Source organism: Sebastes fasciatus, chromosome 11 (assembly GCF_043250625.1).
Source record: "Sebastes fasciatus isolate fSebFas1 chromosome 11, fSebFas1.pri, whole genome shotgun sequence".
Taxonomy (NCBI): domain Eukaryota; kingdom Metazoa; phylum Chordata; class Actinopteri; order Perciformes; family Sebastidae; genus Sebastes; species Sebastes fasciatus.
Window position 1 is genome coordinate 2,694,501 of NC_133805.1, and position 26,191 is coordinate 2,720,691.

Below are 26,191 nucleotides of genomic sequence, written 5' to 3' on the forward strand. Positions count from 1 at the left end.
ACAGAGCAAACAGCAGACCGCTACCTGCCACGGTAATGTATTGACAGTAGTGAAAGTGTGACCTTTGACCTCCGGTGCTGATGTCACTGCGGGCTGTCAGGGTTAATTCTCTCTGCTGTCGCTGATTGAAATGTCTGCTGCTTTTCAATAATCACAAAGAAAAGGACATCAGCCCCCCGCCCGACCCCCCGCTGACACTGTACCGAGGGACCGGGGATTTAACACACACACACACACACACGCACACACATTAACAATAACACGTGCACTAACACACTCTCAGACCCAGGTCAAACTTTAATCTTCTCCGAGCAGCAGATGTGCGAGTTTTGTCACATCAGGATGTGATGACAAAAAAAAAAGCACAAGTGTCAGGTAACCTGTCAATCACAGAGCGTCTTCCTGTGATTGGCCGAGCTCTCTGACAGCCGAGCACCTCGACACGATGCAAACAAACAGATCACGACACCTGTCAGTCAACATGAACATCCTCCATCCATTCTCCTCCTCTTCCTCCTCCTCCTCCTCCTCCTCCTCCTCCTCCTCCTCCTCCTCTTCCTCCTCCTCCTCCTCCTCCTCCTCCTCTTCTTCCTCCTCCTCCTCCTCCTCCTCCTCCTCCTCCTCTTCCTCCTCCTCCTCCTGTTCATCTGTGCTGCACTGTGTTTGTCTAACCTTTGACCCCTCACCATGCTATTGTTCAGCAGGCAGAGGCCACCCCGCCCTCCTCTCCCATAATCCCCGTGATCCCAGTCTCGCCAATCGCAGCCGACACCACCACCATCATCCCTCCGACGTCACAGGTTTCTTGTTTTGTTGTTGTTGTTGTTTTTTTATTTCCCTCCACTTGTCTCTCTCTGTCTGCTCCGCCTCCGTCCATCCATCTAGAGATTTACCTCCTCCTCCGTTTATCTGGCTGCTCGTCTCGCTGTCATTGTGCAGTAGTTCCGTGTCTGCCGTCCAGCTGTGGCTCTGATGAAGTGAGCAGATTAGAGATAGAAACAGTGGGAGAAATGCCACACCACCACCCCCCCCAACCCCTCCACCACCACATGACTTTTAAGAGCCCATCTGGCTCCTCCCGGGCAGAAAGTGAGCGAGCGATCCAGGCAGACGGAAAGAGGATGAGCGAGTGAGCGATGCAGAGATTTGACAACTTTTAAAGCTAGAAGAAGAAGAAGAAGAAGGAGCAGAACCGCCTTCGTCCTTGATTTGATTGATTTAGGCTTCATGCTTCAGCACTGCATCTTCTGCAGTGTGAAACGCCACCATGTACGTACCCGCTCTGTCCTCACTAATCTCTGCTCAGAATCCACCGGCTTCCTGTTTTCATCCTCAGTCGGCGGTGTGCGTAGTAGCATCGCGAGGAGAAGAGCGTCTTTAATGTCGGCGCCGTCTGCAGCTTGTGGTGTGTGTGTGTCGTGTTTGCAGGGGTGGAGCTCTGTGGGAGGCGGCTCAGGTCAGGTGGGTTAATTCTGTTGGGGGGAGATGTTTCCTCTGACACGGTGATGTGTCTTCTCTCCTCAGGCCAACCCTCCCCCCGTGGTGGTCAACACAGACAGCCTGGACACGCCTCCATATGTGAGTTCACCATGTTTTCATCACGTCTGTCATGTTGTTTTAGTTTTTAATAAAGGTCAATATTCAGTGAAGTAGTCGTGCAGAGGCTCGCCGCCGTTCAGGGACAGACCGATTACATTATTTGCCCACCGTCGTTTTGCTTTTTTTTAATATTGAAATAAAACCCTTTTAGTTTGTTTTTGCGTATCAGCGCCGTGTTCGAAAATAAAGAGAATAAAAGACATTATATTTCGGAAACAAGTGATTATATTTCGAGAATAAAAGTCATTATATTTCCAGGAAAAAAAGTAATTACGTTACCAGAATAAAAGTTATTATATTTAGAAAATATAAGTGATTATATTTCAAAATATTTTTTTTATAATTGGAGAATAAAAGTCATTATATTTCAAAATAAAAGTTTTTATATTTCGAGATTAAAAGTCATTATATTACCAGAATAAAAGTTATTATATTTCAAAATAAAAGTAATTATATTACGAGAATAGACGTTTCTATATTTAAAAAATAAGTCATTATATTTCCAATAAAAAAAGTCATTATATTACCAGAATAAAAGTCATTATATTTAGAAAATATTAGTGATTATATTTCTAGAATAAAAGTCGTTATATTTCGGGAATAACATTTTTTATATTTTGAGAATAAAAGTAATTATATTTCAAAATAAAAGTAATTATATTTTGAGAATAAAAGTCATTATATTTTGAGAATAAAAAATGACTACTGATACTTAACAACATTTTGATGTTAATACTTATTCAACGGTTTGTATGAACAGAATAATGTGTCAGTTTGGACTAAAAGCTGTTAGTAATAATTATTTCCATAGTTGGATTAGAATAAATATAATGTGCAGGTTACACACTCTCACAGTATCATCCTTCATGTTGTTATACTGTATGTATAGATTAGGACTTACCTGTTGATGACAGGTAATGAACTGCTGGCAGCTGATGGATCTTGTGTTTGTGTGTGCAGGTGAACGGGACGGAGGCTGATTATGAGTACGAGGAGATCACGCTGGAGAGGGTAAGACGATGAACGCTGTGAATCGTGTTGTTAGCGGATGGAGCCGCGGTAACGCTCCATAACTCGGCAGCAGATACTGCTCACGTGACACTACTTTTATGTACTTTTACTTCAGTACTTTAGGCAATATTCAGAGAAAAAACTGAACTTTTCAAGATTAAAGTCGTAAATTTACAAGAAAAAACTTGAATATTCTCAGAGAGCCTTGCTGTGGATTTGCCTGCAGTGGATGACCTAGTCAAATTAGACTTAAAGGAATAAGGAAATACTCTTGATTTTAGCCCAGAGTCATCATATTATCACCATATTATCATCAGCATCCGGACTCTGTAGAGACATTGAGGCCGTGAATTTGGCCGATTCAGAAGAAAGCAACAGACTGATTGGGATGAGGTTAGTTAGATAGTTTCAGTGCATCTGAACTACAACACAAAGGACAGATGAAGCATATCGCTGCCATGCTCCGTAGTGTTGCACCTCCTCACTGACGTGTGCGCGTGGCGTTCCCTGTTTACCGGCGGTGTCTGTGGTGTGATGACGTTGATCCAACCTTTTGAGTATATTTGTGAGTTTTTTCTCATAAATTTGTAACTTTTTTTATTATATTTTATTTTATTATATTATATTTTATTATATATTACCCCCCTCCCCCAGCTTTGTAATTATTTTGTGGTGTGATGAGGTTGATTTTTTTTTTTTAAATTTCCCAGAATTTACCACTTCAATCTCAGAGATTATATACAATTATTTGTCAAATTTACGACTTTATAATCTCCGAGAATATTCAAGTTTTTTTCTCGTAAATTTGTGTTTGTTTTTATCATAAATTTACCCCTTCAATCTCAAATTATATAAACTTTTTTTTCTCGCAAATTTACGACTTTAGAATCTCAGAGAATATTCAAGTTTCTTTCTCGCAAATTTATGATTTAATAATCTCAGAGAATATCTGCATTTTTTTCTCCTAAATCAGTGAGTTTTTCCTCGTACATTTACCGCTTCAATCTCAGATGATATACTGTTTTTTTCTCATAAATTCACGACTTTATAATCTCAGAGAATATTCAACTTTTTTCTTGTAAATTTGTGATTTAAATCTCAGAAATGTTTTGGTTTTTTTCTCCAGATATTACTCGTTACACATTTTTTTTTTTTTTTTTTTTTAACCTACATTGGCCCTACTACACCGTCGTAGAAATCCGATGGAATGAGGACATAATGAATGAACTCCTGTGTGTTTTGTGATCCGCTCACACAAACACATATTTTCTTTTTAATGCAGCTGTGTTTTAATCCCCGGCTCTGCCTCTGGTGAAATCTTTTTCATCATCTTCTGTTATATCGTCTCGTCCTAATTCAGCCCTGCTTCTTCAAGTGCAAATTATTCTCAGTGCAGCGTGAATAAAAAACATCCCTGCCAGCTGAGTCCTGCAGTAGATACAGCCTGTCTGTCTGTCTGTCTGTCTGTCTGTCTGTCTGTCTGCCTGTCTGTCTGTCTGTCTGCCTGCCTGCCTGTCTGTTACTCTGTCTGTTACTCTGTCTGTCTGCCTGCCTGAGCGTGCTGCGTGTTCAATCACTCGTCTGACATTATCTTTGTTAACTTGAGTTTCTGTTTGTTTTTTTATTGTGGTGGTCGTCGTGGTGATTGTTGGCGCGGTATCCAGGGGAACTCGGGACTGGGCTTCAGCATCGCGGGCGGCACAGACAACCCCCACATCGGTGAAGACCCCAGCATCTTCATCACCAAAGTCATACCCGGAGGGGCCGCTGCCCAGGACGGACGGCTCAGGTGAGACAACAAACACACACCTGTGAATCCTGATGCTGATAATATATATGAAGAGTGTTTGTCAGTGAAACGTCCGGCTTCTAAAGACGATGTTTTATCACATAAGAACTGAATTTATGTACCAACTGTTAAGTGTACGCTATATTTAGAATATTCTCATCACTTTACCTCGCCGTCAGACGGCCCTTTGTGACAAGGAACTGAAGCCTTTATCTACGCTCTCTTCAAAGCCACCAGACTCCATTCACAAAAACAGTCATTTTACCTCTCAGAACAGAGGAGTCGCTGGTTTACCGCTGCGTCCATCGGTTCCATTCTTTGTGTTATTGTTGTGACTTCGGTGAATCCGAAACGCTAATGCCTTTTTCTCTCCTCCGATGTTATCAGAAACATCTTGTAGTGCAATGTTTAGCCGTAATTTCATTTGCCGGGTCACAAACCTCCATATTTTACAGCTCAACAGTACACAACAAGATGTTTCTGAGGACATCTGAGGAGGGAAATAGGCATTACAGTTTACATATTGATTCATATTTGTTTGATCGAAGTTCACGAGTGATTGATTCAGTGAGTGCTGCTTTAGAGACAGCTCGGCTCTGATTGGTTGTTTTCCTTCGGGCGCGGTGGAATCTTGCAAATGTCAATAGGAGCACGAATGCCCGGTTCAGACTACACGATATCAGCCCGACTATAACCCCACACGGCCGTCGTAGGAGATCGGGAACGATAAATGAGTGTCGTGTGCGACGATCGATGGTTTTATCCCGTGGAGCGTGTCATAGTACACGACAACCCGACGCCGCCGCATCTGGGACGCCTCACAACGTCCCGACAGGAAGTCTAGCATGTTTAATTCTTTTTTTTCTTTCCACGTCGTGTTCCGTCACGGCCTCAAATCTGACCGTCTGAGCGCCGACGCACACGGCTGTAAACAGAAGGCTACTTATTATGCAGAATGATGTCATCGGACCTTCAACTGCTGCCGGACCTCGCGGTAGGATGTTCAGTCTAGGTTGTGTCGGAGTAAAAAAAACACCACCGCCGTTGCGTCTTTGTGTCGTGGAGCATCCCGCTGCACGCCCGCTTTCTCTTCTCCCTGTGAATTATATTTTTATTGTTTTCACCCCGTAGCCTCGTGTGTCGCGGCCGAGTCACGACAAGAATTTATGACTCTCAATCGTCTAATCTGACACAGTGACCATCGTAACCGTCAAACATATTGTGTAGTCTGATCCTGGTATTAGAGGAGACAGGGGAACCTGATTATCTGTCAGGATACACTGACCTTTTGAGCAAATATGATAAAGAGTTATTTTTTTTTTATAAAAGTTACCAACTGCAGCTTTAAAACACCAAAGTCACAACAATAACACAAGCAATCTAACCGATGGACGCAGCGGCAGACCAGCTGCTCCCGTGTTCTGACAGGTCAAATTACTGTTTTTGTGAATGGAGCCTGGTGGCTTTGAGGGGAGCGATATAACCGCTTCAGTTCCCGTCAGAAAGGGCCGTCTGACGGCGAGTTAAAGCGGTGAAAATATTCTAAATACAGCGTACACTTAAACTGAGTTTTTTAGGTGTCTAAAATGTGTTTCTCTGCTGCCCACGTCCACAGCAGTACACTGTTTTACTCCAAACTCCATCTACTGTAGGTAACACTATGGAGAAGTAGCTCATATAACCACACTGAGAAACACCTCACCTATCCCTTTAAGAGCCGGTGTCTTTTACCCACAAACCCCTGCAGTGCCCTGCTGCCTTTCACTCCATCATTCATAATGCAGCAGTCCAACACACCTGATCCAGGTGATGATGATGATGAGGAGCTGTGGGATGAACAGCCGGCCCTGTCTCAGTCTCAGTTTGCCTCCAACAGATGAAACCTGTTTGTTGGCCTGTCAGTCATCAGGGAAGCTCATGTGACTGCCCGAAAGCTCCGGTCGGTTTCAGACAAGCAGTTAGAAACACAGAGATGAGAAAAGAGAAGTCAAACTGAAGGATGAACGTCTCAGTTTGTCACTTTGTGCTCCGTTTTAGATCGCCGTGCTTTGTTCACACTGACAATACTAGGATGCACAGATTCCATCCAGCATGAAACGTGTACAAACAATGACCACAAATGGAAAATAACACAAGATATAAATAAGATATTATTCATGCAATTAAATCAAAACACTGAATCAAAACACTAAATGCTCCTAACGTGTGTGTGTGTGTGGCGTTCCCCTGTTTACCAGCCGCGTCTGTGTTGTGATGAGTTTGATCCAGTCTCGCAAAGCAAAGCGATTTTTCCACTATTTTTTCTTGTAAATTTACGACTTATAATCTCAGAGAACATCTCATTTTTTTTCTCGATTATAAAGTCACGAATTTGCGAGAAAAACAAACAAATTCCACGAGATTAAAATCACAAATTTACAAGAAAAAAAATATTATAGAATAGACATTAAAGTCACAAATTTGATGATTCAAGTTTTTTTTCTTGGAAATTTGTGCGTTTTTTCTCGTACATTTTTTTCTCGTAAATCTTAGAGAATATACTTTTTTTTCTCATAAATTTAGGACTTTATAATCTCAGAGAATACACCATTTTTCTTGTAATTGATGAGGTTGATCCAACCTTGCAAAGCAAAGCAATTTTTTTCATGCAAATGTATGACTTTATAATCTTAGAGAATACACAATTTCTTTCTTGTAAATTTACGACTTTAATCTCAGACATTTTTTCTCAGAATAATAAACCCCTCCCTCGGCTCCGTAATTATTTTGTGGTGTGATGAGGTTTATACAACTTTGCAAAGTGAAGCAATTTTTCAGAGATTTTTTTCTTGAGAATATTCACAATTTTTTTTCCTCATAAATTTGTGATTTTTTAATCTCAAAGTATTTTTTTTTTATCTCAGAGAATTTCTGTTGTTTTTTTCGCAAATTCATGACTTTATAATCTCAGAGTATTTTTTTTTTCTTTCTCATAAATGTATGACTTTGGTCTTGTAAATTCTGAACTTTTTCTCTGAATATTATTATTATTATTATTATTATTATTATTATTATTATATTATTATTATTATTATTATTATATTATTATTATTATTATAATATTATTATTATTATTATTATTATATTATTATTATTATTATTATTGCTATCATTATTATTTTGTACCTATAATGGCTCTAATATGCCGCCGTAGTTATTGACCATCAGTATTCAGGATGTTCACAGCTTCTGTTCTTGCTTCCTGATGTTGAAGTGCAGTGAATCACTTTGGTTGATTTTGGGGGATGATTGACGGTCGGTGGTGACATCGTGTGTTTCAGGGTCAACGATGTCATCCTGAGAGTTAACGAGGCGGATGTTCGGGACGTGACCCACAGCCGAGCCGTGGAGGCCCTGAAGGAGGCCGGCTCCCTGGTCCGACTCTACGTCCGCAGAAGGAAACCCGTCTCAGAGAAAGTGATGGAGATCAAACTGGTGAAAGGACCCAAAGGTGACCGAGAGGGTTAATGTGGCGTTGTCTGATTTTAAACATCCAGTCAGCAGAGCAGAGAGTAAACTGTCCTGTAGCTCCCGTAAGCGGAGCGAGCACATGCCGCGGATGTGCCGTTGGATCGTCTCTGCTTGCTGAGGAGCTTTAGTGAAATCCCTCAGGGCCTCGTGATTATTCAGACAAGAAGCCAGGCTCAAGAACAAAGCCTCCGTTTCCACGGAAACATCCCAAAATATGCTTTTGTGCATTTATGTGTCCTGATTTGTGTGCCGGTGTTAAACTGGCAGAAGCATGTTTCAGTTTTAAATCTTACTGTGAAGTGCACGGTGGTGCCGGCAGGTCGATGGTTGTTCTAACAGTCCGTCCCCCCTCTCTGGTCCCGGTCCTGGTCCCGGTGTGTTCCAGGTCTCGGCTTCAGTATAGCAGGCGGAGTGGGGAACCAGCACATCCCGGGCGACAACAGCATCTACGTCACCAAGATCATTGAAGGAGGAGCTGCACATAAAGACGGGAGGCTGCAGATCGGAGACAAACTGCTGGCTGTAAGAACTCCGACTGTGTTTTATCCTCTGAGACCAACATGTCCTCTCTGAGACCAACATGTTGTAGCTCCAGGGACGAGGGCTGCACGATCACGGCCAAAATGATAATCACGATATTCATAGATTTTAGGGACAAAATATTTGTATTCAAAATTCACATTTAAAGGGACTGTTTGTAAGAATCCGAAATGTCTTGTTAACAGCAACACCTGTGTCCGTTAAGTCAACTAAAGTCAGCGTCCTGTTGCTGGCGCTTGTGCTCGTTCTACATAGACATGAAGGAGCATCGCTCAACACAGTGAGGAGACACACGTCAGCTAAAAGCACAATATCACTCTATATTTCAGCTGCTTGGCAGTAATGTTAGCTGACCAGACGAAGGTCTCTCCATGAATCAATGCTGATCCTAGTGTTGGCTTTTCCCGCCTCAGCCTCCCAACCGCGGCCGGAGGGAACAGGGGAGACGCCGGAGTTTTGGTCGGAGACGATAACATTTCTCTCTGCGGAGCCCCGTCACTTCACAAGACACGGGAAACCTCTGTTGGTCTGGAGGAGCTGCAGCAGTTAACAAACGTCCACTGTACATTCACTAGATATTCTCAGAGCTAAACTAACTCTCCTGCAGTGTGGAGTGAGCAGCATGCACGTGAGAGGTGGAGAGAGAGAGAGAAGGAACGCGGTGTGTGAGTGAAGGCAGGCAGAGGAGCAGAGACTCCGGTCCTGGAGACCAAAGCTACGGTCTCCTCCGCGTCCTCCGACCGCGACCAACACTGTTTAACAGCTTCACTAGATACAACCAAGAGGTTTTGCTGCTTCTGTGTAGTTTGTGTTGGAGTCTGAGTCTGAACAGCGTAGACACACGCGAGCGACCATGACACACCGACCCGGATTGATTTATAGGTGGAAGTTACAAACAGTCCCTTTAAATAAATAGCGTCAAAAACAATAAAACATGACAAGGATTTCCTCTTCAATCTCACCAAAATCACATAAATCAAACATTTTTAAAAATACGATACATTAGTCACACTAAATAAAGGTTTCACCTCACTAATCCAGGGATGTGCGAGTTAAACGTTCCAAAGATAGACGGAGGTTGTTTTATTATTTGTTTGATGCAGAAACTTGTGAAGCTGTTTGTCTTTGACGTGCTGCGTCTCCTCTCCGTGCTCAGGTGAACAGCGCTTGCCTGGAGGAGGTGAGCCACGAACACGCCGTCACTGCCTTGAAAAACACTCCTGACGTGGTCTACTTGAAAGTGGCTAAACCCAACAGTGTCTTCATGAACGACAGCTCCGCCCCGCCCGACCTCACCAACTGTGAGTGATGCTTTTGTTTTGAACTTCTGTACAAACACCACACACGTTATTTGATTATGCAGATTAGGCTTTGTATTACTTTGAAAAAATCTTCTTCAGACAACTGTAGGTATTCGAGTTGTTTCTTGCCAAAAACTCAATTTTACAAGATTACACTTGAACGCATCATGACAGCGTTATAATTTACCAATTGCCGAATACTCATTTTACCGAGTAGAGCTTGAACGCACCATAACGTGTTCCCTGCTGTCGGCAGACGAGCTGTGATCACTGTGAGCAGCATCGTGGGAATGAATTACAATATAATAAGAGTCTGATTTAGTTCATTGTGATAACGAGATTATCGTTAGACACGATATTGATTGGCCACGATAACGGAACAATCCATCCGTTTTCTTTCCCCTGATCTGGGGCCGGGTCTCCATGGGCAGCAGGCTTAGCAGCGTATTCCAGACGTCCCTCCAGCTCTTCCCTCCAAAGGGAGAGATGATGAAAAAATGGAAAATTATAAAAACAATTATTCAACTTTGTCCCATCGTCTAGTGTTAAAAAAGTTGACAAAAATCGTAATAAATCCGAATATTGTATCGCAATTAGGGATGTTAATAATTAACCGACATTGAGAATTTTAACCAATTAACGCTATCGGTTAAAACAGTTCAAAGAAATATTAATAATGAATTAAAAAGCTGAGCTAAACTCCGAGGAGCGGCTCGTCTCTTTAAAGGGATAGTTTGTTAACAGTGACACCCTCCTGTTGCTCGCACTACGTAGACGTAGACGCGAGCGAGCATCGGTCAAAACAGTGAGGCGACACACACAAGACTGCATGGGATTGCAGATTCAAGTCCTATAGAGGGAGGCTGCGACCCGGGAGGACGTGGGTCTTGGGGTATGACACATGCGCAGTGTAACTGAAGCTGAGGTCGTGCGTTGCGATTGGCTCAATTTCGGCGAGTGCAGGCCAGATTTTACTGCGCATGTGTTGTACCCCCAAAGACATGACGGGTTTGATGACGCGTGACCCCGCCTCCTTTCCATACGCCTTGTTCAGATACAGGAAGTTGGCTCCGGTCTTGAGCTGAGCGAGTTATAGCTTCATAGCATTTATTCACCGACAAATAAACTGTATACACACCGTCTGCTCCAGCTACGAACACGGCTGCGGCGGCGGCGGCGGTGGCGGTGGTGGCGGTGGTGGCGGTGGTGGCGGCGGACTTTAACTGGCTCTCTCCCGGTCAGACACTTCCGCTGGACTTCGTCTCTCCTGCACTCATCAGTCCAGGATCAGTTTGTCCTTCAGCGTCTCCACTTTAAAATGTCCACCGGGGGAGTCGTTGGGAACGGATCCAGAGTCCGTGCTCTGAATGTGTCGGAGAGGAGCCTCGACTTTGAAACGTGCTGGTTGATGAATGCCACTGGGAACGCGTGTACACATGCAGCCACTTTCTCCGTTTGGGGTGTACCTTCACGCTGGACTCACATCTACCTTTAACTGTATTAGTGACCAACTTCAGGTCCATCCATCCATTATCTTCCGCTGATCCAGGGCCGGGTCTGAGGTTCTGACTCTCATCCCGACCGCTTCACACTCGGCTGCAAACCGCCCTAGTGCGCGCTGAAGGTCGCGGTCTGATGAAGCCAACAGAACCACATCATCTGCAAAGAGCAGAGACGCAATTCTGAAGTCCCCGACAAATTTCTTTTAACGCCACTAATTTCTTTAACGCATTGATGCAACAGCAGCTCAGTTTTAAAGCTAGATTAATCGTAATCAAGTATTTTAATCGATTGACAGCCCTAATTTTTTTACTAAATGTGGAATAGTGAGAGTAATCGCATGATTGTCCATAGTTAATCGCAAATTAATCACATATGTTTTTGCCTGTTCTAAATGAACCTTAAAGGGAGATTTGTCAAGTATTTAATCCTCTTTTCAACATGGGAGTGGACAAATATGCTGCTTTATGCAAATGTATGTATATATTTATTATTGTAAATCAATTAACAACACAAAACAATGACAGATATTGATCCAGAAACCCTCACAGGTACTGCATTTAGCATAAAACAATATGCTCAAATCATAACATGGCAAACTGCAGCCCAACAGGCAACAACAGCTGTCAGTGTGTCAGTGTGCTGACTTGACTATGACTTGCCCCAAACTGCATGTAATTATCATAAAGTGGGCATGTCTGTAAAGGGGAGACTCGTGGGTACCCATAGAACCCATTTACATTCACACATCTGGAGGTCAGAGGTCAAGGGACCCATTTGAAAATGGACATGACATGTGTAAGTTTGGAGCGTTATTTATCCTCCTTTTTTACGAGCTAGTCTGACCTGGTTGGTACCGATGGATTCATCAGGTTTTCTAGTTTCATCTGATACCAGTATCTTCACTCTAACTTTAAAACTGAGCCGCTACAACCTAAAACAGTTGGAGACGTCGACCATCAGATCCCTACAGACTAGATCCCCCTGAGCTTCAACCCTCATCGACCCCTCCTCTTCCTCTTCTCATTGCCCCCCCCCCCCCCCCCCCCCCCTCCCCGTCCTCCTCTGCTGATGTTGAGACGCGTGAAGGACGAGCAGCAAATCCAATCAGTGAGCGTCGAGCTGCATCACACACAGGCTTCAGCTGCTGTCTCTGCGGCCGAGCTGATGAATGAAGGAGAAATAATTCTGTTAAGTGCACTCTGACTTCATCGGGGGGGGGGGCGGCGGTTTAGGAACAAAAATATATCAGCCAGCCGTCCCATCATGTCATCATCATCATCATCATCATCATCATCATCATCATCATATCATCATCATCATCATCATCATCATCATCATCTCATCATATGCACCAGTAGAGTGCTCCAGGGATGACGTGTTCTTGTAGTCCAACCAGGGAGTTAGCATCGCCCTGGTTCCCTCCACTAACAGCCAATGGGATCGTTCCGTCGGGTTTTGGATTATTACAGAATATAAGATAAACGTTTATGATACTTACAGGTTTTGTTCAGCAAGATAATCTCCACTAATGAACACCACTTTATGATTTATGAAGTGTGAATGCAAACTCCAGAAGTAAAAAGCTAACGTTAACTCTAAACCAGCTACACCACGGTATAAACACAACGAGGCTGTAAAGGAGGACGAGTCGGCGTGACAGAAATGCTTCATAATTCACCAGTGGGATATTTACTGACGTATTTTTATATCAAAAACAAAAACGTTAATTGAATATCTTTTTTTTTTTGCAGATTGATTTTCTTTAGATTGATTAATTGATAAATCAAGTCATTAGCTAGAATAGCATGAGACAATATCAGATTTCCCACTCTGTTCATGCTGCGGTATCGCTGCCTGTATTCCCTCCTGGTGTCTCAGGCCTTCTGTGTGAAATGTTGGAAATCGATAAGTCGGACTCCTTTATGGTTATTTATATCAGATTTTTACATCAATGTCTTTAATGACTGATTTGTCAGGTATTTATTTTAATGAATTATCCAAAAACATACATTCCTGTGTTTCATTATATTCATGGACAAGTATTTTCTAGATATTTTACTAATACTTTTCAGATATTTTAACAATATTTTTTCTAAATTTTACAATTTTAAATGATATTTTACAAATTTTTAACAGATATTTTATAACATTGTTACGGATCTTTTACTAATTATTTTTCATGTGTTTTACAGTATTTTCAGATATTTTACTAATAATGTTTTGGATTTTTTACGGATATTTTACCAATAGTTTTTTGGGATATTTTATAAAATTTTTATGGATATTTTACTAAAAAGTTTTCAGATATTTTCATATTTTTTAACAGATATTTTACTTATATTTTTTGGATATTTTATTAGTTTTTAACGTATATTTTACTTATATTCTTTGGATATTTTAGTAATAATTCTTTGGATATTTTACGAATCATTTTTCGGATAGTTTACTAATAATATTTTACTATTTATCTCTGGTATTTTAAGAAAAATTTTTCGGATAATGTTTTACAGATATTTTACTTTATTGATTTATCTGAAAATGACTTGTGTCATGATGTTAATTGCTATTGCAATATCCCATTACTTATGTCGTGATGTCTGATTTCATCCATATCTTAAACATTGTGGCTGAGTTGATGGAGGGTTTGTAGCTGACCTGCTGCAGAAACAGACGCTCCTCGCTGTAACTCTCTCTCTGGTTTCTACCAGTAGAGCCAGATTCTCCCACCAGAGGATTTGTTTTACTGTAAACTGAACTGGACTGGAGGAAATACTACAAAACGTTTGATGCCTGAAACATTAAATCTGTCTGTGAATACGTTTAAACTCTAAAGCTTACATGTCCATGAGTTTCCACAAACAGCTCGTGATCAGACCCGGTCGAGTTTCTAGTTTAGTTTACGACCCCCTCGGCGGCTCCTGGCCTCGTCCAATCAGACGGTAACAGGAGCCCGCCAGGTGAGCGTAGGCGAGGGTCTGAGCAGGTGTGCGATCAGATGGAGAGTAACTGTAGGACCAGAGGCTCAAACACTCTGCTGCTCAAAGTAAGTATGTGAGGGAGGAACGTGTTTCTTGATTCTCTGGTTTTTATGCAGGTTTTAAAACTGATTCAGACATTTCAACGTTTTCCTCTTTTTGTTCCGTGTGTGAAAGCTGCAACGCCGGAGAAACTGGATTGTTTATTTGTAATATTTAACCTAAATACTCTCTCTCTCTGCCTCTCTCTCCCTCTCTCTCTCTCTCTCTCTCTCTCTCTCTCTCTCTATCTCTCTCTCTCTCTCTCTCTCTCTCTCTCTCTCTCTCTCTCTCTCTATCTGTGTCTCTCTCTCTCTCTCTCTCTCTCTCTCTCTCTCTCTCTCTCTCTCTCTCTCTCTCTCTCTCTCTCTCTCTCTCTCTCTCTCTCTCTCTCTCTCTCTCTCTCTCTCTCTCTCTCTCTCTATCTATCTGTGTCTCTCTCTCTCTCTCTCTCTCTCTATCTGTGTCTCTCTCTCTCTCTCTCTCTCTCTTCTCTCTCTCTCTCTCTCTCTCTCTCTCTCTCTCTCTCTCTCTCTCTCTCTCTCTCTCTGTGTGTGTGTCTCCTCTGTTCCAGCGTACTCCCAGCACATGGAGAACCATATCAGCCCCCCCAGCTTCCTGGGTCAACCCATCCCCCCGCCAGCATCCTCGGGACGCTACTCCCCGACCCCGAAGAGCATGCTGGGAGACGACGACGTCACCCGGTGAGGACAGAAACATCTCTCGTCACTCTCTCTGAAGCTTTCAGACACAAAGATGGGATTATTATTTAGTAGAGTCGGACTGCAGATTTTAATATTTGTTTTCTAACATAAAGACATTCATTTGGTCATTAAAGAGTCGTAATGTACTGAGCAGGCGTTGTTAATAACGCATTAACGCAAATTCCTTTTAACACCACTAATCTCTTAGTAAAGATACTGGTATCATATGAAACTATAAAACCTGATGAATCCATCGGAACCAACCATGTCAGACTAGCTTGTTGGGAAGGAGGTTAAATAACGCTACAAACGTGCGCTACATTTTGGCGAGGAAAATTTTCAAAGGGGTCCTATGGGTACTCACGAGTCTCCCCTCTACAGAAATGCCCACATTATGATAATAGCATTATGATTTGGAATATGTTCTATGCTAATGCAGTACCAATGAGGGTTTCTGGAAAATGTGAGTCATTGTTTAAATAAATATATACATGCATTTACATAAAGCAGCATATTGGTCCACTCCCATGTTGAGAAGAGGATTAAATACCTGACAAATCTCCCTTTAAGGTTCATTTTGAACATTAAGCGTGATTAAATATTTAATGGATTGACAGCCCTAATTTTTATATTCTTCATAGAATGAAGTAGACGAGCAAACGATCGGCGTTAGAAGAGTCAAATGACACCAAACGACCTCCTTTTATATGAACGTGCTCAGAGCCTGAAGAAGAAAAGATAACCACCGTCGTGGTGCCCGTTATCTAAAGGAAAAGAAAGCCTGGTGCTGCACCGCTCTGAAAGATAAATGTTGTATTTCAAGTAATCAGTAATCATTAACTTGAATCAGTAACAACAACACAATCAGCTCATTTCTGGCCCTCAGCAGGTTAATGTAGACGCCCTCTGCTGGTGTAAACCTGTAATTACACACAACGCCACCATCGCTCTGACCGACACACTGTCATGGCCTGATGAGCAGCAGGAGCTGATCCACCTGTTGCACACAAAGATCACAATGATTGACAGCTCTGTGTGATGACGTCAGGATGATTGACAGCTCTGTGTGATGATGTCAGAATGATTGACAGCTCTGTGTGTGATGATGTCAGGATGATTGACAGCTCTGTGTGTGATGATGTCAAGATGATTGACAGCTCTGTGTGATGACGTCAGGATGATTGACAGCTCTGTGTGATGATGTCAGAATGATTGACAGCTCTGTGTGTGATGACGTCAGGATGATTGACAGCTCTGTGTGATGATGTCAAGATGATTGACAGCTCTGTGTGTGATGACGTCAGGATGATTGACAGCTGTGTGATGATGTCAGAATGATTGACAGCTCTGTGTGTGATGATGTCAAGATGATTGACAGCTCTGTGTGATGACGTCAGGATGATTGACAGCTCTGTGTGATGATGTCAAGATGATTGACAGCTCTGTGTGATGACGTCAGGATGATTGACAGCTCTGTGTGATGATGTCAAGATTATTGACAGTTCTGTGTGTGATGACGTCAGGATGATTGACAGCTGTGTGATGATGTCAGAATGATTGACAGCTCTGTGTGTGATGACATCAGGATGATTGACAGCTGTGTGTGATGACGTGAGGATGATTGACAGCTGTGTGTGATGACGTCAGGATGATTGACAGCTCTGTGTGATGACATCACGATGATTGACAGCTGTGTGTGTGTGATGACATCATGATGATTGACAGCTGTGTGTGTGTGATGACATCAGGATGATTGACAGCTCTGTGTGTGATGACGTCAGGATGATTGACAGCTCTGTGTGTGATGATGTCAGGCTGATTGACAGCTCTGTGTGTGATGATGTCAGAATGATTGACAGCTCTGTGTGATGACGTCAGGATGATTGACAGCTCTGTGTGTGATGATGTCAGGCTGATTGACAGCTCTGTGTGTGATGATGTCAGAATGATTGACAGCTCTGTGTGATGACATCAGGATGATTGACAGCTCTGTGTGATGACGTCATGATGATTGACAGCTCTGTGTGATGACGTCAGGATGATTGACAGCTGTGTGTGATGACATCAGGATGATTGACAGCTGTGTGTGATGATGTCAGGATGATTGACAGCTGTGTGTGATGACGTCATGATGATTGACAGCTCTGTGTGATGACATCAGGATGATTGACAGCTCTGTGTGATGACATCAAGATGATTGACAGCTGTGTGTGTGATGACATCATGATGATTGACAGCTGTGTGTGTGATGACGTCATGATGATTGACAGCTCTGTGTGATGACATCACGATGATTGACAGCTGTGTGTGTGTGTGATGACATCATGATGATTGACAGCTGTGTGTGTGTGTGTGTGTGATGACATCATGATGATTGACAGCTGTGTGTGTGTGTGTGTGTGTGTGTGTGTGTGATGACATCATGATGATTGACAGCTGTGTGTGTGTGATGACATCATGATGATTGACAGCTGTGTGTGTGATGACATCATGATGATTGACTGCTGTGTGTGTCCTGCAGGGAGCCCAGGAAGGTGGTGCTGCACAGAGGAGCGACAGGACTGGGCTTCAACATCGTGGGCGGAGAGGACGGAGAGGGGATCTTCATCTCCTTCATCCTCGCCGGAGGACCAGCTGACCTCTGTGGAGAGCTGAGGAAAGGAGACCGGCTCGTCTCTGTACGTGCACGCTCAACACACACACACACACACCCACACACACACACACGTGTTAATGAGGTCATTAAAGGGCGGGTCCATCTGTTATTTTCAAATGGTAACGCCCACTCAGCCGTTAGCAAACAGCAGTGACATTATGAATGATGGGGTTGTATGTATACTCCCGTGTAAAATTACTGTTTCTGTGAATGGAGTCTGGTGGCTTACTCCTGTCTGCTTCTCCAAACTGGGATCTTTCATCAGCCAGCATGTTCTGAACAGACACACAACGCTGTCCTCCTTCTGTGCGTTGCTGTTTTCAGGTGAACGGGGTGGACCTCCGTAATGCCACCCACGAACAGGCAGCCGCCGCCCTGAAGAACGCCGGGCAGACAGTGACCATCATCGCCCACTACAGACCAGAGGGTGAGACACCTGGACACACCTGCAGGACCCGTCATATGAACTTATGGTTACTAGGGCTTTCAAAGTTAACGTGATAATAACGTGTTAACGCAAATTCATTTTAACGCCACTAATTTCTTTAACGCATCAACACTACTTGTGGTTTTTAGGTTGTAGCGAGCTCAGTTTTAAAGCTAGAGTGAAGATACTGATATCGTATGAAACTACAAAACCTGATGAATCCATCGGTACCAACCATGTCATACTAGCTGGTCATGAAGGAGGTTAAATAATGCTCCAAACGTACGCTACATTTTGGCGAGGAAAAACTGTCATGTCCATTTTCAAAGGGGTCCCTTGACCTCTGACCTCCAGATCAGTGAATGTAAATGGGTTCTATGGGTACCCACGAGTCTCCTCTTTACAGACATGCCCACTTTATGATAATCACATGCAGTTTGGGGGCAAGTGATATCACATTTGAGCATATTCTTTTATGCTAAATGCAGTACCTGTGAGGGTTTCTGGACAATATCTGTCATTGTTTTGTGTTAATTGATTTCCAATAATAAATATATACATACATTTACATAAAGCAGCATATCTGTCCACTGACATGTTGATAAGAGGATTAAATACTTGACAAATCTCCCTTTTAAGGTTCATTTTGAACAGTTAAAAAATAATTAAAATGACTGCAATTAATTGCGATTAACTATTTTAATAGTTTGACAGCCCTAATAATGATATATAATAATAATCCATTAACAGGTTTCAGGCTCTCACAAAATGAGATGTCTTAGTCAGACTGTAATCTGTAATCGTCCTCTTCCTGTCCAGAGTACAGCCGGTTTGAGGCGAAGATCCACGACCTGAGAGAGCAGATGATGAACAGCAGCATCAGTTCTGGATCTGGATCTTTGCGGACGAGTCAGAAGAGGTCGTTATACGTCAGGTGAGACAGCGGCGCGCTGGTTTAACGTGTGTTAATGTGCTGCTCAGGTATGGAGGTTCAAAACTGACAAAAATAATAGCATATATATATATTTATTCATATCTTATTTATGTCTCATTTAGCACCACAGCAGAGACATTTTACATATTAATAAATTCATATTTAATTCTAAGGCCTTTTTATCATTTTGTAAATTCATTTATACATTTTTAATTTAGACAAAAAATTTATTTAATTTAAAATTTAAATGAATTGATTGATTGATAATAACGTTACTAAAAAATGTTAATTATATGAAAGAAAATATTAAGTCAATTTAAATTAATTTAGACATTTTTAATTTAGCTAAACCAGCAGCGTATCATAACAGAAAATGTTAAGTTTGATTTTTTATTATTATTATTATTTTAAATACACATTATATAATTAATTTCATTGAATTATTAGACAAAAATGTAATTTAATTGACAAATTAATTGATTGATTGATTGATTGATTGATAATAACTTTACTAAAAAATGTATGAAATTAATTATATGAAAGAAAATCTTTAATCAATTTAAATTAATTGTAAAAAATGTTCCCTGGTCTGCATGAATCAAAATGCACTGGAATAATTAATTTTTACTTTTTTAATTGATGAAAATTGATACTGAACCAATATCATTAATTTAACTCAAGGTCCACTTACTAGCCTTTTTTTCTCATGGTCTTCAGGCGAGATGTGGTTGGAAAGGATTGTGTGAAGTTTGTCACCTCCACTAAAATAAAGTCTGGTCAGCTGATGTCGGTGTTTCAAGTGCGTTAATTAATGGTGTGTGCGTGTGTGTGTGTGTGTGTGTGTGTGTGTGTGTGTTTGTGTGTTTGCGGTGCAGAGCTCTGTTTGACTACGATAAGACCAGAGACTCCGGTCTGCCCAGTCAGGGACTCAACTTTAAGTTCGGAGACATCCTCCACGTGGTGAACGCCTCCGACGACGAGTGGTGGCAGGCCAGACAGCTGACGTTGCAGGGCGAGGTGGAGGAGGTGGGGGTGATCCCCAGCAAGAGACGGTCAGTATGTTATATATTGTTATATATTGTTATATATTGTTATACCGTTGGCCTCACGTGTTAATGTGTGACTGAAATGTGTGGCGGTGAAAATTAAGATCATTTTGGATTCTTAATCTTGTTTACATGTTAATAATTTGACAGTTTAGTTCATTTTAAACAGTCTTTTATTCATGAAACATCCTTCATGTAAACACTCAGTTTGAGAACTACAATTAAAAATAATGTAGAAAAACATGTTTCTTAACAGCAGAATAAAATGTCTCTGATACCACAATGTGTTGGGACTAGTGCTGTCAACGTTAACGTGATAATAACACGTTCATGCAAATTTGTTTTAACGCCACAAATTTCTTTAAAGGTCCCATATTATAAAAAGTGAGGTTTTCATGTGTTTTATATTATAAAGCAGGTTTAATATAAATACTGTTAAACTATCAAAACGCTGAGCATACGGAGAAACACACACACACACAGACCGTATTCAGAAATTGTGCATTTGAAACAAGCTGTCAGGATTTCTGTCCATTTGTGATGTCACAAATACACAATATTTAGACCATTACACGGTTTTAAACGTAAACATTCTAAATGGGTCCCAGTTTATTTCCTGTTGCAGTGGATGTGAATAACATCAGACATTCAAAGCGGCTCACAATAACACATGTAACATGGTTTCATAAATAAAGTATGAGGCTGGTGTGGCAGCATTTCACTGCCCACTGAAACCAGCACAAACACTCCAGACCTCTGCTGACCTTTGACCTTCTGTCCTCTTTGACCTCAGGGTTGAGAAGAAGGAGAGAGCGCGATTAAAGACGGTGAAGTTCAACGCGAAGTCTCGAGAGAGAGGGGTGAGTGTTTCATTTCAGCACCGCTGCAGCAGATCACGTTATTTCTACTCCCATGATACCTTTCTGGTTATTCCTTTCACTGACTCGGCGTGATTCTACGTGAGTTAGCTTAGTTTAAACGGGATCATGTGATCATCGTACCTCAGCCTCCTGCTGCTGATGGATGGATAGCAGCAGTAGCTTATTCAGTCTCGGACTACTTCATATCAGTTTATGTTTTGGTTTACCATCGCTAACGGGAACAATCGTTACTAGGGATGCACCGATACCACTTTATTTCAGACCGAGTACAAGTAGTTACATTTGGGTACTCTCCGATACCGAGTACCGATACCGAGTACCGATACGAGTACCGATACGAGTACCGAGTACCGATACGAGTACCGAGTACCGATACGAGTACTTCTCTGTGCCTAAAGATCCTCGTTAACAGCCAGCTGGAGGGTGTGAGCGCCACACGGCAGGCTGGGGAGTCCCGCATACGAGGCGGTGCGCCGCGACCGGCTCTAGGTTGACTTGGGAAGGCTCGGGGCGAAGGTGGCTCGCGGCCGCAGCTTTACAGCGCTCCCCGCCCGGACCTCAGAGGGTGCAAGCAACACCCCGTGGTGCAGTGAAAGTGAGGGGCCGGGCGCACCACCGGCCGACTCACACAACAATGACCCGCTAGCTGTACATTATCCCGCTTATTACACGACTACTTACTGAAGAAATCAATATGTTGACACAAAAATAGTCCTCCAGAGTCCGACATCAGAACTGCGCCCATAGCAACGGTCTGCTATACATAGCAACGGTCTGCTATACATAGCAACGGTCTGTTATACAGAAATTGCAGACTGCAGAACGTTGACCAATCAGAATCGAGTATTCAACACCTCCGTGTAATAAACAGCTCATATTATTATATTTATATTGCTGTGTAAACATCTCCTTCAAACAACTGGATTTATTCAAGTTTCTCGCCAAAAACGACATTTTACAAGATTACATTTGAACGCATCATGATAGTATTATAATTTACCTTCACCTAATGCTCATTTCTACTGACGAGAGCTAGTTAGCGTTAGCAGTTAGCAGCCGTGAAGCAACACAGTCCTGCACTGATCTAACAGCTAACGTTAACTAGCTCGTGAGATGTGTTGCTCACGATGTAGCATCATCATCGGGGGAACAAACAGGGTGCGTCCCCTGAACGCCTCAGTAGTGAGTTTGCTGCGTCCCAAACAGACAGTCTCGTGGCCTGACGCTACCTACGGTACTGTAGAAAAACAAACAGCGTCTCCTTTTCAGAGTTCTTGCAGGGACTCGGTATCGCTTCTCGTGACAGCAGCCCTAAACGTTTTGCTTGATTTTGCTGGTAAATCTCGTCTCTGAGCTCTTCAGCAGGAGAGGAATAACCATTATGTCACTAAGGTATCATGAGACTGTAAATCTGTCATTTATTCTAGTCTGTATCTGAACTCTCTGTGAAGTATAGAAGCGTCTGTAGTGACTGATTTCATCTGTTGTTTTGCATGGTTTTAGTCAGAGCGTCTCTCTTCCTGTGTGGTCAGACTGTGTGAAGATGTGTTTGAGCCGCGGCCACCTACTAATGAGTGTGTCTGACTAATGTGTAAAAACCAGCCAGTTAACAGCATGTTGTTGTCGTCGTCCGTCTTTGAGACGGTTTCTTCTTCACCACTCGAACGTCTCAGCAGCCAAACCGCCGCAGCAGCGCCCCCCCCAGCACCTTTTTTTTTAAAACCATGTGTCGGCTTAACACGCGTTACCGAAACGCCCCCCCGCCCAGCGCCGCCCTCTAACACACCAGACTGACAGGGGAGGAAAAACCCAACATGCATGACCCCTCCTCTCCTCATTAAGAGAGAAACGCTTGACATTGATGTCTGACTGTCTGCTGCTCACAGAAACCTTCCTCATCCTCCTCCTCTTCCTCCTCACCACTCACCCCCCCCCCCTCCTCTCTCTCTCCTGCTGGATAACACTGAAGTGCAGCATGTGATCTAATGATGTCAGTCGACCTGCTTCCTGCTGATGAACACTGTGTTGGTTTTGAGATGCAGTCGGAGCCTTTTTAAAAAGATTTAAAGCTGCAAGATTCACGTCTTCATTTGTCATAATGTGCACAATAATAACAGCGGAGCAGTCGTCGTTATGAGACTTCCTCCAACAACGGGTCTACGAAATGTATAACAAGAAAAAACACGCAAGTAAAAAATGAGAATCCAGGGCTTGACAAGCAGATGAGATGTTTCACTCGCCTGATTATGGAGGTTTCGCTCGTGAAACTCATCTCTAAGCTGTTTTCGCATGAAGGGAATAAACTAATTCTTATAATAATTCAAATAAATGAATACCTGCCTGATCGCCAAACTTGTCCGAAATGGAAAATGTAGGCCTTTAAAAAAAAAAAAAAAAACATCAACAGGGATTTAAGCAATTATTATAATTTGCTCTCCTCAAAGCCACCAGACTCCATCGACAGAAACAGTATTTTTTTACCTTGCTAAAACGCACTTCAATCAAAACTACAGAAACAAAGTATATTATTATATTATATATAAAGTATAAAGTATATTTTTAAGTATGTATTATCTGAAATACTTTAAACAAACGCATTTCACCAAACGACCAAACGTCTGTGAGACTAACAAAGCAAAGTTTGAACCACCTTTCATTAGTAATCACTCACCTCTCCTCCAGCGGGATCTCTGGCGACTGAGGAAAGTAGTGCGAATCTACAGGAAGTGACCTCATCGCAAGAAGACCGACGGTTACAAGAATAAAACAAAAATACAAATACACGTGAAAAATATATTGGCAAAATGTAAACAGAAATTGAAGGATGGACTGGGCAAAGAGAAACTCACAAGCCTTTATCAGAGCCGGGTGCTCCGGCTGCTCTCCGAGACCAAGGGCATGATGGGAAATGCCTTTGGCTGAAGGCGGGGTTCACCCTGGACAGGTCTCCAGCGGCTCCCTGTGGATTTATAAAAAAAAATTAGTGGAAATGAATCATTCATTTTGATTTATCATTGTTGTAGGTCTATGGTACGACGGTACGACGGAGTATTAGGGCCACATTGAGGAAACAAATTAATCTGAGATTTCGAGAATAAAGTCATAATATTATAAAGTAGTCATTTGTAATAATATTGACTTTATTTTCAGAATATTACAACTTTTATTCTCGTAAAGTTATGACTTTATTCTGTAAATCTCAGATGTGTTTTCCCTCAATGTGGCCCTAATACTCCATGGTACATTGTCTCTTTGGCCCTCACTGCATTAGACTTATATACTATATACTTAGACTATAAACTGAGTTACCTTCATCACAATGATTAAATGTTTTGCAGCTCCAGACAGATTATTTTGTTGTTGCCTAAAATGTCTCTTTTGGCAGTAAAGGTTGCTGACCCCTGTGCTAAGCTAACGCTCCCGTACGGTGAACTGGAGACTGTCTGTTGTGCTCAATACACTGCAGCCGGCGCACCGCTGCATGAGACGCACCAGTCTCGTCGGTTAACGGTTAATAATCGGTTAACGAGGGTCAGTTATCGGTTAAGACATTTTTTCAAAATTAGCATCCCTATTATGAATCGCCACATAAAGATATTTCCTGGGTCGGTTTGTGGACGGAGGATCACCTAAATTAAAACCGAATAATCTGGTAAACGTCGTCAGAGCTCCGGTCGGGGTTCAGAGTTTCATTCCCAGCAGATCTGAAACCAGTTGAACGTCTTCGTATCCGCCGTGTCTCTGCATGTCTGTCTGCATGTTCACTCTCTCCTCGTACCTGCTGTTGTCTCTGACGTCTGCTGCCTTCACTGCGTTAGACCCGGACCACCTCGCTCAGATTCAGGTTATATGCAGGTCATAATGTGAGTGAGTGGTTTGTGCTGGTTTCAATGGGCAGTAAATGCTCCCACACCAGCCTCATACTGGAAGGCAGCTCTTTATCTACATGTCTAGTGTGACTGTTTAATGAGTCTGTTTCCCTGCTGGCCACAGACTCAGACAAAAAGCGTCTCATTCTGTCCGGAACCGACATCAGACTCCCCCCTTCTTCCTCCTCTTTTTTTTTACTCCATCACCCCTCCTCCTCCTCGTCCTCCTCCTCCTCTTCATCTTCCTCCTCTTCCTCCTCAGCAGTCTCTCAATGACAAGCGTAAAAAGAACCTCTTTTCCCGAAAGTTTCCGTTCTACAAGAGCAAAGAGGCGAGCGAGCAGGAGACCAGCGATGTCGACCGTAAGTATCCCAGCGCGACGTCCGTTTGGGGGGGGCGGGCGGTCTGTCTGTCTGAGAGACGATTGGTCAGGCGACAGGAAGAGAGGTCAGCTGGTGGCGGCGCGCTATGCAAACGCACCGGTTGTCATGGCAACGGGGCCTGGCTAAATAAAAAAAATTTAAAAATGAATGCAACTGAATCACAAACTGTCTTGAAGCCTGGAAGGCAGAATATTTGGTCTGATCTTCCTCCTCCTCCTCCTCGGAGCCAAAACGGCCGCCCCGCAGCCCTGCCGACCGGCTGCGTTCCCTCTGCTCTCTCTGTCTGTCGCTGTCACTCAGTAACGTGTTGTGTTGTTTTCTCCTCGTTGTTCACTCGGCTCTGCTGACCTCAGGACAACAGCGACGACATGCTATCCAAAGGCCACAGTAAGTGTTCCCCCCCCCACCTCACCCCCCCTCTCTCTCCAGAGAAAACTCCCATGAGCCTCCTGGTCTCCACCAGGATCCTTCAAAGACTCGATGTTTGATAAGATGAACAACAGACTTGATGTTGTTGCCTTTATTTACTTTAAAGCTTAGTTTAATAAAGTTTCATTTTGTCCTCAAAGTAAAAAAAAAGAAAAGAAGGTGGTTGGTAAAATGTGAATATAACGTCTGACTATAGCAGAAACTGCAGGTCAAAGGTCATCCTCCAAGCTGCAGGTCAAAGGTCATCCTCCAATCCTCCATGATCATTTCAGTCTGATGTCCTTGGGTTTCATGAAAGGCGCTATATAAATCCAAGCTATTATTATTATTATTATTATTATTATTATTATCTCAGAGCAGCCCGGTGTCGGCGTCTTTGTCGGTGTCGGTGTCGGTGTCGGCGTCTTTGTCGGTGTCGGTGTCGGTGTCGGTGTCGGTGTCGGTGTCGGTGCTGAGGAGAGAGCGGCCGATGCTGGAGGACGGTGAACCTCCAAAACGTCCCGAATCTGCATTTCAAAAGGCGTAACCTCGGCAACGTGTCTATCCGTCCTCCGGTGCACTGTGGGCGGCGTGCGGCGGTGCCGCAGCAGCACCG

The 26,191-nt window shown here is 42.8% G+C and overlaps 1 protein-coding gene across 31 annotated transcripts in view; it reads left to right on the forward strand.

Moving 5' to 3' along the window:
• Nucleotides 1-26,191, forward strand: part of dlg1b (discs large MAGUK scaffold protein 1b) — a 142,989-nt gene that overhangs the window by 105,543 nt on the left and 11,255 nt on the right. For 9 of the 31 annotated variants that reach the window (XM_074649934.1, XM_074649937.1, XM_074649948.1 and 6 more), the window contains 14 exons: nucleotides 702-800; nucleotides 1,525-1,578; nucleotides 2,560-2,610; nucleotides 4,275-4,399; nucleotides 7,720-7,889; nucleotides 8,295-8,431; nucleotides 9,606-9,750; nucleotides 14,842-14,971; nucleotides 17,493-17,649; nucleotides 17,952-18,054; nucleotides 18,874-18,988; nucleotides 19,864-20,040; nucleotides 20,828-20,894; nucleotides 25,047-25,146. In XM_074649934.1, coding sequence (XP_074506035.1) covers nucleotides 702-800; nucleotides 1,525-1,578; nucleotides 2,560-2,610; nucleotides 4,275-4,399; nucleotides 7,720-7,889; nucleotides 8,295-8,431; nucleotides 9,606-9,750; nucleotides 14,842-14,971; nucleotides 17,493-17,649; nucleotides 17,952-18,054; nucleotides 18,874-18,988; nucleotides 19,864-20,040; nucleotides 20,828-20,894; nucleotides 25,047-25,146 — 1,630 coding nt within the window. Of the gene's footprint in view, nucleotides 1-701; nucleotides 801-1,524; nucleotides 1,579-2,559; nucleotides 2,611-4,274; nucleotides 4,400-7,719; nucleotides 7,890-8,294; nucleotides 8,432-9,605; nucleotides 9,751-14,841; nucleotides 14,972-17,492; nucleotides 17,650-17,951; nucleotides 18,055-18,873; nucleotides 18,989-19,863; nucleotides 20,041-20,827; nucleotides 20,895-25,046; nucleotides 25,147-25,520; nucleotides 25,555-26,191 lie in introns of all 31 variants that reach the window. The other 22 variants (XM_074649945.1, XM_074649939.1, XM_074649941.1 and 19 more) reach the window with 6 other exon arrangements.